We start from the raw sequence: 11,250 nt of genomic DNA, 5'->3' as shown, positions 1-11,250 counted from the left end.
AGTGAGACCCCAACTCTTTCTAAAAATAGAAAAATTAGCCAGCCATCACTGTAGGTGCCTATAGTCTCAGCTACTCAGGAGGCTAATGTAGGAGAATTGCTTGAACCCAGGAGTTTCAAGTTGCTGTGAGTTAGGCTGGGGCAATGGAGTGAGACTCTGTCTAGAAAAAAAATAAAAAGACCTTAAGGCTCAATAGTAAGTGCTGCCTTGCTATCTAATAAAATATAAGGGACTCTAATGAACTAAGTACGAATTCTCCTCTCCACCATGCCCCTATGGATAATGCTCCCTAGCTCAACAATTCTCCTTATCAAATTGAATAGGTATAGTTCCAGGTTACTCTCGAATAGCAGGTTTCAGCTCCCTGCCAGCCAACCACATCCTCTCAAGGAAATCAAGGGATACCTCACTCTTTTGATACCATAAAGTCTCTCTCCCAAAGCCCCCTTTTGTTCCTTCTGTACCTCAGTGCAACCAGGTGTGGCCCCGAGTGGCATACAGTGTCCTCCTCCAAACAGGTGGTACATATTTGCAACTTATAAACTGCTGTCATGCTCATCTATTCAGTCTCAGGTGTTGCATATATTCAGCCACCCCCATAACTCCAGAGTGGAAATCTTTCCCTCACCAACAGGTAAATACAGGTGATTAAAACAGAGTAAGAGGCTGAGCATGGTATCTTATGCCTTTAACCCTAGCAATTTGGGAGACCAAGGTAGGAGGATCACTTGGGGCCAGGGAACAGAACAACACAGTAAGACCATGTCACTTAAAAAAAAAAAAAAACAGAAAAACTAGCCACACATGCCCAGTACACGCCTATAGTCCCACTACTCAGGAAACTGAGACAGGAGAATCACCTGAGTCCATGAATTTGAGATTGCAATGAGCTAAGATGATGCCACCACACTCTAGGCCAGGCCGCAGAGTAAGATCCTACCTCCAAAAAATAGAAAGTAAGAAATGAATTCAGTCCTTAACATACTAAGTTTGATACACCCTATAAGACAGTTATGAAAAACATCCACAGAAAGCTATCAGGAGGCTTAGGAAACAAGACTGGACTGGATATAACTTAGAAATCATTAATAACCAGAAGCACAGATAAGAACATCTAGTGAGAACTTTACACTCAGAAAAGAGTAGAGTCCAAGATAAAGGTCTTGGGAAATGTCATTTAGGAGCAGAAAGAGAATCAAAAGAGAAGTTAGGGATATAGCCTAACAAGCAGGAGAAAGATGAGGAAACTACACTAGGAAACTAAGAAAGTGGATATAGTTAGACCAGCCAACAGTTTCAAATGCTACCAACAGGATAAAATAAGGAATAAGAAATAAGCATTGGATTTGAGAAGCAGTAAAGTTTCCTTAAAGCAGCGGTTCTCAACCTGTGGGTCGCGACCCACAGGAACTATATTAAAGGGCATTATGAAGGTTGAGAATCACTGCCTTAAAGTAATGTGACAAGTGACACAGGAATACCAATTTGTGAAGAGCAAATGGGAAATAGAGGTGTAGAGAAAACCAGTTCTTCAAGAAACAGCAATAAAACTACATGTAAAAAATTAGGTCACTTACACCTCCCTACACTGACCACCTCCTTAAGCTGACCTAATTTTCATAGACCAGACCTGTACCACATATATGTATCAGTACAGTAGGCCTAGTTCCTTATGTTGACCAGTTTGTTACAGTCCCTTGAGTGGTCAACTTACAAAGGTTCTACTGCAGAACTAGAGTATAAGAAGATATCAAGGAGAGAGACAGAATGAGGCAGGGGTTACATATGAAAAAATAGTGTCTGAGAATACTCCAGAACTGATCAAAGACATCAACTGTTATGTTCAAAAAACCTAATGAATCCCAAGAAAACTTATTTTAAAAAAAATAATCACCTAAATATTTGATTAAGAAAAGATCTTTGACTGAGAATATGACAGAAAAATTAGCTGGGCATCGAGGCGTCTGCCAGCTCCTTAGGGGGCTGAGACAGGAGTAAGACTTGGATTGACAGCTGGCATCTCAAGGAGAAGTCATAAGACAGTGGAATGATTAAAAGTAAAATTTTATAACCAGCAAAAATATTTTTATAGAACAAAGATATAATAAAAAAATCAGGTAATTTAATTTGCACTAATATAATTATTAAAATAATCTTGATTATATTATTCCTGAGTTTCATAAGTCCTTTGTAAAGTTCTAGAGTGTTTTTGTTTTGTTTCCAAGGGTGGACTAGAGACTTAACTAAGAAGTAAAATCATACAACTTAACGCTAACCTAGTAGTATACTGAACAAAAGAAAACACTATTCAGTTTTTTTCAGTTTCATCACAAAACCGTAAACTATTTTAAAAAGACAATAGACATAGTACCTGTTCCATAACTTCAGGTGCCATCCAGCAAGGAGTGCCCACAAAGGTCTTTCTCACTTTGTTTCGGGTAATATCACCACCAGTTGCTAAAAAAGCACTAACCCCAAAGTCTGAAATAGAAAACAACAGCAAAGTATTGAAAGTGCATTAACCATCATAACAAATAATAATATAATAAAGTCACCATCATATAAATAAATGAGACAAATAGCATGATTACTTTCATCTTTTTGCTAATCTTCTTTTGACTAAATTAAAGCATAGCTTAACAGGGCCCTCATTCCATTCTTCTCCACACCTACACATTGATCATCTCAGATTTTTCTCCTTGCTCCAAACCATTCTGTATTTCACTATCTCAATCATTCATTCATTTATTTTTTAAATTATCATTTTAACAAGGCCCTTTCAGCTCAAAAAATCCTATATAATGAAATACAATCTTTTTAACTTGGTATTCAAAAAAATTACAAACAATCTGGAACTAAACAGAGTTAGTAATACTAAATTTATATCCTAACTTTACCTCTTAATAAGGTGTGATACTGCTAAACTCAGTTAACATCTCTAAGCCTCAGAATTTTCTCTACGAAGTTTTTATCCCAGAATACTGAAGCCAAAGTACTAGTCACTGATGAAAAAGACATCCTGTCTCACCATGATTCTTCTCTGTAAAGGGTCGCTGAAGCTGAGTCATGCTAATAGCCACATCCTGAAGGTCACCAGCACAAGTGAGTACTTGCCCATCCTGAGGCTTAGCTGTTCGGTAGATTCTTTGATTCTATGTACTTCCTTGTGTATTTCAAAAATTCCTACATTGTTAACTTAGCTAATGATTACTTCTGATGCAACCAAAAGAATCTTAACTAATAGAGTGAGGCTTTTATGAGTATACATCTTATCCTTACACACCCTTACCTGACTTCCCTTTTTGTTTTTTAGCTTAGATTGGATATAAGCTCCTTGTGCCTTACTGGTGGGAATATTATATTTTTCAGAAAATCTGCAGGTATATAAAATAAGTCTATATTTCAAAGCAGAATAAATTATGGACAATTCCAGTGTGAGAGGATAATTTTAGCAAACTTGAAAATTCCAGATTCATAAATCTATAAATTCAGCCATCCTAAAGTAATTGTTTGCTTATCACTGTATAAAACAGTAAATGTACACAACACAGTTCTAAAGGAAAAAAAAAAACTCTTTAACAGTTCATGATCCTTCTACCCTGGCAAATATCTAGGAATTTTAAAATGCTGTTCCACTCATAAAATAACAACAAGAAAGTAAACATTTATTAAAAGTGCATTTGAGAGGGAAAAAAGTACATCCTATGCATTCATCTCTCCCACTATCTAGCTAAACTTGGCACCTATTTTCAATATTTGTGCTATACTTCATCTGTAAAAAGTAGGTATTATTATAATAGTACCTGTCTAATAAAGTCTGTTTGGTATTTTTGTTTGTTTTGTTTTGTTTTGTTTTCCAGTTTTTGGCCAGGACCGGGTTTGAACCTGCCACCTCCAGCATATGGGGCCAGCACCCTACTCCTCTGAGCCATAGGTGCTGCCTCCTAATAAAGTTTTTTTAAGGATTAAATGAATTACACTATACTTAGAACAGTCTCTCTTAGTACATATTAAGCACTGAATAAACACTAGTATTTTTATTACTAACCAGTGGGAGAAAGCTATGCCTTAAAATATTTAAATATGATAAAGATTCAATAGGGCTATATACAGTATGTATTTAAGGTTCAATTATGAATTTTTTTAAATTTCTTAAAACGTACTAGTACTTAAAATATCCAGAATTTCAAATCCAGAATTTAGCCGGGCATGGTGGCCCATGCCTATAATCTCAGAAGCTGAAGCAAGAGAAATGCTTGAGCCCAAGAGTTTGAGGCTGCAATGAGCTGTGATCATGCCACTGTTCTCTCCAGCCTGGGTGACAAAGCAAGACACCCCCCATCCCCACAATCTCTTAAAAAAAAAAAAAAAGCCAGAATTTAATAATAATCCAGACTTTTTAGATCATCAGCTGCTATACCTCTAGTTGCTTCCAAGTAGGACTTATCAACTCTGCAGATTCTACTTAAAATACTTAGCTAAGTAATGTGAGAATATCCACTTTACCAAAACTTTCCTTTTAAATAATGTGCACAGCTACAATGCCAAAGAAACATAATCCAACCATAAAGTTAAGACCAGAAGCCAAGTAGCAAAAATGCCATTTGCCTTTCGTTTTAAACCAACTACAGAGAAAGAGCAATTAAAATGTGCAAGAAATCATTTTAACTCCTATGTTAACACAATTTCAACTAAAGTACAAGATGGACTTTCGTGCCTACTATGTGATCAAAAGTGATGATCAAAGAAGATGAGCACCTTGCCTCTGCGCAACTTCTTTCTAGAACAGGCAATTATGATTCTTTATAATAAATGCTATCTATACAATAATACAGTCTGAAAAACTTATAAGCCCCTAAAACATAAGACTCTTAAAAGCAAATGTAGGAGAAAAGCTCCAGGACACTGGATTTGGCAACAATTTCTTAGATATGATACCAAATTCCAGGCAATAAAAGAAAAAGTATATAAATTGGACCTCATAATAATTAATAACTTTTATGCATCAATGTTCACTATCTACAGAGTGAAAGGCAACCCACAGAATGGGAGAAAATATTTCACAAATTATGTATCTAATAAGAGATTGATATCCAGAATATATAAAGAACTCCTATAATTTGATAACAAAAACATTCCAATGCAATAATGGGCAAAGAACCGGAGTAGACATTTCTCCAAAGTAGATATACAAATGGCCAATCAACACATGAAAAGATGCTCAACATCACAAATCATCAAAGAAATGCAAATCGAAAACACAATGAGCTGGATACTACCTCACATCCCTTAGAATGGCTACTACCAAAAAAAATTTTTAATTTAAAAAGAAACTAACCAGTATTAGTGAGAATATGGAGAAACTGGAACCCTTGTGCCTTACTTATGGGAATATAAATTGGTGCAGCTTCTCTGAAAAATGATACAGCAATTCCTCAAAAACTTAAACACAGGATAATCACGTGATCCAGCAATTCTCCTGGTGGGTATATACATCCAATGGAATTATTATTCAGCCTTAAAATGTAATGAAATTTTCACACATGCTACAACACAGATGAACCAGGAAGACATACAAAATGAAATAAGCCAATCACTTAAGAACAAATATTAAATGATTCCACTTATCAGTTACTCAGGGGAGTTAAATTTGTAGACAGAAAGTAGAACGAGGCCACCCAGGCTGGGGGGAGAGGTTGAATGGGAAATAATTTTTTAATAGGTGGAGAGTTTGAGTCAAGAAAGATGAAAGAATTATGAATATGGATGGTGGTAATAGCTGCACAATATCAATGTACTTAATGCCACCAAATCATAAACTTGAAAATGGTTATAATAGTAAATTTTATGTTATGTATGCTTTACCACAATAAAAAAATATAAGAGTGAACTAAGGAGGCAGTGTTGGCAGGGGTTGGTGATAGACTAAACATGAGTCAAGGAGAAGAGATAGCTAGTACTGTTGTTCCCAAATTCCTGGTTCATCCAGATGGCTGGCTATGGTGCCATTCACGCTAGATAGGGAAACTAATGTCCAATCCAACCCTATTATTATATTTTTATGATTCATTAATGCTTTTGTATGAAGCTGTAGTTCTACTTATTTTCATCACTATACAAGTATAGTGTTACAACATGTAAATTAATCACAATTTATTCATCCATTCTACTAATCAAAGGTATCGGGTTTATTTCAAATTTGTAGTGATCATGAACACTGTGATACATATATGAACAAATTTCTCTATGCCATACACTTAAAAGCCGAAGTCCTAAAGTATGCATATCTTTAACTTTAATAAAATGGTTGTACCAATTTATATTCCCTCCATCAGAACATGAGATTTTTTTCCCTTGCTTTATACCCACATCAACAGTTGGTACTATCAGATGTTTCTGCCAAGTCAATCAATTTAAGGTGATTTTACTTTACATTTAATAGATTACTAGCAAAGCTAAGTATCTTCTGTCACACAGACTAAAGTGTAATGGCATGATCATAGCTCACTGCAACTTCAAACTCCTATGTTCATACAATTCTCAGCCTTCCAAGTAGCTGAGACTACAGGCACAAGCCACCGTGCCCAGATAATCTTTCTTTTTAAAAATTTTTTGTAGGAATAGGTCTCACTATGCTGCCCAGTCTGGTCTTGAACTCTCAGTCTCAAGCAATACTTCCACTTTGAGCTTCCAAAGTACTAGAATTACAGGCAAGAGGTACGGCAACTGGCCTGGATTTTTTTTTGTATTTATGTTCAGATGTCTTCATTTAGAAAGTACCTATGCCAGGCTTCTGTCCACTTCTTTATCTATTGTTTTTTTCCTAATGAGCTCCTTATATATTCTAAATTTGGGCCCTTTCACAATTATTCATGTTGAAACATGTTCTCTACTCTGTGGCTTGCATTTTTTCTTTTTTTTTTTTTTTTTTGGCAACAGAGTTGCACTTTGTCACCCTCAGTAGAATCTCACAGCAACCTCAAACTCTTGGGCTCAAGTGATTCTCTTGCCTCAGCCTGCCCAGTAGCTGGGACTACAGGCACCCGCCACAACGCCCAGCTATTTTTAGAGAGGAGGTCTCACTCCGGCTGGTCTTGAACCTGTTAAATCACACAATCCACCAGCTTCTGCCTCCCAGAGTCCTAGGATTACAGGTGTGAGCCATCCCACCCAGCCTTGTGCCTTGCCTTTTTATTGTTAGTGATAAGTCATTTGTACTTCTTTTGATGAGGTTAAGTTGTTAATTTTAAACAAGTCAAATTTATAAATCTTTTAAGTTTGAGCTATATGTGACTTGGGTAAAATATTTCCTTACCTCAAGGAGAAAATATTTGCCTAAACTATCTTCTTAAAGTTGAAGGAAAAAGAAAATCAAGGTTTGGGTGATTATCGTTCTCCTGCCGAACCAAATACCTGCCTGTTTTAGTGGTCTGGAACCATTTCTGCATATAACCATTCCTTACCAAAGAATGAACAATTCCACTGTGTGCAGTACCAGCATCTACCACAGTATATAATGTCTTTCCTAAATGTGTACTGAAGCATAAGAAAATCAATCATGCTATTGAGGTTTTCTGAAATGCATTATAGACAATCCCTGGGAATAGTCATTCTGGAGTCTTACTTAGCCTGGAGGAGTGGTGTTTTATCAGGATAGCTACCTTTGGCAGGACCTACTCAAACTCTTATACTTTCAATTCTGAAACAGACAAAAGTACATTTCTACTTCTCAGATGCCTTTTCCAATTGATGAATATATCACTTCTATCAGGACAGAAGGCTCTGTATAATCTTTCTACAGTATATTTATTCTTAAACACATTTAGTATTCTTGACTATTTTTCTTTAAAGGAAAGTACAGAATGCTATGAGAATCCATAGCAGAAGGCCCTAAATGGTTTAAGGGATGGATGATTGGAAGGTAATGAGTAATGACTGGAAAAATCTAAGATCTGAAATGAAAGATGAGTACTAGAAGGTATCTTGAGAGTTAGCTTCATGGATGATGGTCCAGGGAATAAAGGTTAAAAAAACATAAAAGATAAGTAATGTAGTTCTATTTACCATTAAAATACTAATCATTACCTGCAATCTGTACTGATCCATCTTCTCCAAGTAGAATATTTCCAGCTTTCACATCTCTTAAAAAAAAAAAAGTTACATAATAAAAAACACTTATTCTTTGGAATAACATAATTTAAGCAATTGTTTACTATATTCACACAATAGTAGCAATATTTAAATGTTCTATTTTACAGTAAGGATATTACAGTAAATAGTAAAATTTTTCAAACCTTTGTCAGTGGTACTAGAATCTGAACAGAAACCTACAATAAAGTATAGCCTCCTACCATAATATTGAGAAAAGCCAGGAGATTAAATATTCTGATTAGGATAACAGTAATCATAGAACGTGACTCTCACCTAATTCTACTTTTTGAAATAAGCTGTTTTTTTCTACACCCTAATAAATGATCAATTTTTTCTAAATAATCCAGCAAGCACGTAGTTGAAAACAGGGGCTATTCTATGCCTATAGCAAATAGATAAAAAGTACTCAGACATCTCTCTATTTTTAACTATTTATAATGACTTGATTGAGTCACCATAATGAACAAATTATACATTATAATGTATAAGTAATACATGAACAATTCTTGTTACAAAAACCTAAATACCACAGAAAAGGCCAAAGTTCCTTTGACCACTATTCTCAAGTACTTTCTCCAAAGTTTTCAACTGTTACTAGTTTGGTTAACAGAACATGTACCTTGACATATCTGGGCTATTCTCTCAACATAAATGATATTATACTATCCATTCTAATCTATAACTTGTTTTGCTTTTTCATGGAACAACATGTTAGTAATTAGGCAAAATTAAAAACACCTGAATTCTAAGAGCAGCAATCCATTTCTTGGTAACCCAGAGACTCTCAAAAATGTATAAAAATAAAAACTGTTAAGAAGATAGCCAACAATAGAAACTTAAATTAATTCTGTTAGATCCATGAATAGAAGTTGTGACATGATAATGGCCTCTAACACACATTGTTAAATGAACAAATCAAATGGGAGGATAGTGTATTATATATGACATGATTAATGTTACACACACTAATACATATACACTCTTTTCCATATATACCAAAGGGAAAGCAATAAATGATTCCTTTTGTGGAGATAAGTGAGATTAAAGTCAAAGAGAACAGTATGTTATTTTTATTTATTTTTTTTTAAGGAGAACATGATAAAAATCTATTAGTCATTTAATAATTAAAAATAATTAAATAAACAAAAGAAAGGCAGGCCTTGAGGCCAGGAAAGCACAACACTTCATCCTATCCCTTTCCCCCCGGTCTCTGGATATAACCATGCCTTGGCAAACAATAAACAAGAATTCCACAACTGTGTGCACCAGCAGCATCATATCACAATATACAATGTCTTTTCAAAATATATACTGAAGTGTAAGAAAATCAATCATATTACTGAGTATTTTGTACTGCTTATCACCCCAAGTGATTTACAGGTCATTTTCCCAGAGGCTATTTTAGTAGAGTGGAGGTCAGCCTGTTTTGACCCTACACTACAAACAGGAAAGAAGTGAGGACATCCTTTTCCCTTGGTGACAAAGATCATCCAACTGAGTCAACCACTAACTTCCAACTCCCTTTTCTGAGTTCATCTAAAACCGAATGGGGTATAGGAGAAAGCATAGTTTATTCACTCCCTCCTCTGAGTTTTTGCAAGAGGCTACACTATAGTGTCAGCATATTGTACTATATTGTCATATTTCTAGGTGTGTCCCCTCATTTCACCATGAGGTAGATCTAGGCTTATATCTTAACATGTTACTACAGCACCTGTATTTACTTAGCATTATGGTTAGTAAATAGGTGGCATCTCCAGATATTCACCAAACAAACCTAAATAACTATACAGAAGCAACTTTGTCTCAAATCCACTGAAAAAAAGTGGAGTATTAAAAAAACAAGTAAATTAAAAATGCTGGTTAAACATTAAAAAATAGTAAGAGATTATTCCTTCCCTGTTTTCCCAAATCCCAACTTCCCACCTCCAAATTTTAGGGTTATAAAACTAATATATTGCAGTCAACAAATGGGAACAACCTAACTATCCATCAAAAGAAGTTAAGCTATGGTATACCTATACCATAAAATACTACAAACTAAAGAATATGTGTTTATACAAAACAATCTCCAAATGTATTCTTAAGTGAAAAAAGAATACTACATATAAAATTTAGTAATAATATAATTTAAAGAGTCATTTAACTCTTCTTTTAAAAAAAAGCAGGATAGAGATAGATATATGTTATGTTTATACTGGTATAAAAATCTCTCTCAAAGGAGTCATAAGAAATGATTCCCTTTGGACTAAGGTATTGGGAGTTGGGAGGAAGAGGACTTTTTTCTAATACTTTATTTTTTAGACACTTTTAGATTTACATAAAAATTGAGAAGCTAGTGCAGGAGTTCTTACCTAACACTTAGTTGCTCCTATTATTAACATCTTACATTAGTATGGTACTTTCCTACAATTAATGAACCAGTATAAATATATCATTATTAACTAAAGTCCAGAGTTTATTCAAATTTCTTTAGTTTTCACCTAAGGTACTTTTTCTATCCCAAGATCCCATCCAGGATACCATAATGACATTCAGTTGTCATGTTACCTCACACTCCTCTTGGTTGTAAGTTTTTCATATTTTCCTTGTTTTTGGTGACTTTGACAGTTTTAAGGAATAATGGTCAAGTATTATATAGAGTATCAGTCTATTAGAATTTGTACTATGTTTTTCTCATGATTAAACTGGTGTTACAGGGTTTTGGACGAAAACCCACATAGGAAAGCACCATTTTCATCACATCGTATCACGGGTACACAGTATCAGCATAATTTATAATTTAGGTCATATTGAGAAACTTGTTTTCTACCATATATCATTTTGCTGTTTGGATTTTTTAGGTCATATGTATGTGTTACCTATTCAAATAGTGTTTTATAAGTTTTTATCTTTCATAACTGAAGAAACAGCAATCCATTTTTAGTAAAGTCTGCACTTTGAGTACTTTTCGTGATAAATTTCCCAAATAATCAAATCATGCTTCCCTTTTGAAACCAAAAAATGCAATCTGTAGACAGTCTCCAGGAATAAAGGCAGAGGAATATCATGACCCACTGAACAATCATAAATACCACACTTTGTCCTCAAACAGGACAA

The 11,250-nt window shown here is 34.8% G+C and overlaps 1 protein-coding gene across 1 annotated transcript in view; it reads right to left on the bottom strand.

Annotated features, from left to right (window-relative positions):
- OXSR1 (oxidative stress responsive 1) overlaps window positions 1-11,250 on the bottom strand; it is a 143,556-nt gene that overhangs the window by 50,191 nt on the left and 82,115 nt on the right. Inside the window, exons 5-6 of the mRNA XM_023514051.1 lie at window positions 8,086-8,141; window positions 2,372-2,481 (exon numbers count right to left, since the gene is read on the bottom strand). Of these exons, the coding sequence (XP_023369819.1) occupies window positions 2,372-2,481; window positions 8,086-8,141 (166 nt within the window). The remainder of the gene's footprint in view (window positions 1-2,371; window positions 2,482-8,085; window positions 8,142-11,250) is intronic.

The sequence above is a fragment of the Otolemur garnettii genome, unplaced genomic scaffold (genome assembly GCF_000181295.1).
Source record: "Otolemur garnettii isolate 467f Iridium unplaced genomic scaffold, OtoGar3 scaffold00002, whole genome shotgun sequence".
NCBI lineage: Eukaryota > Metazoa > Chordata > Mammalia > Primates > Galagidae > Otolemur > Otolemur garnettii.
Note: the sequence above shows the minus strand (reverse complement) of the source record. Positions and strands in the feature narration are given on the sequence as shown.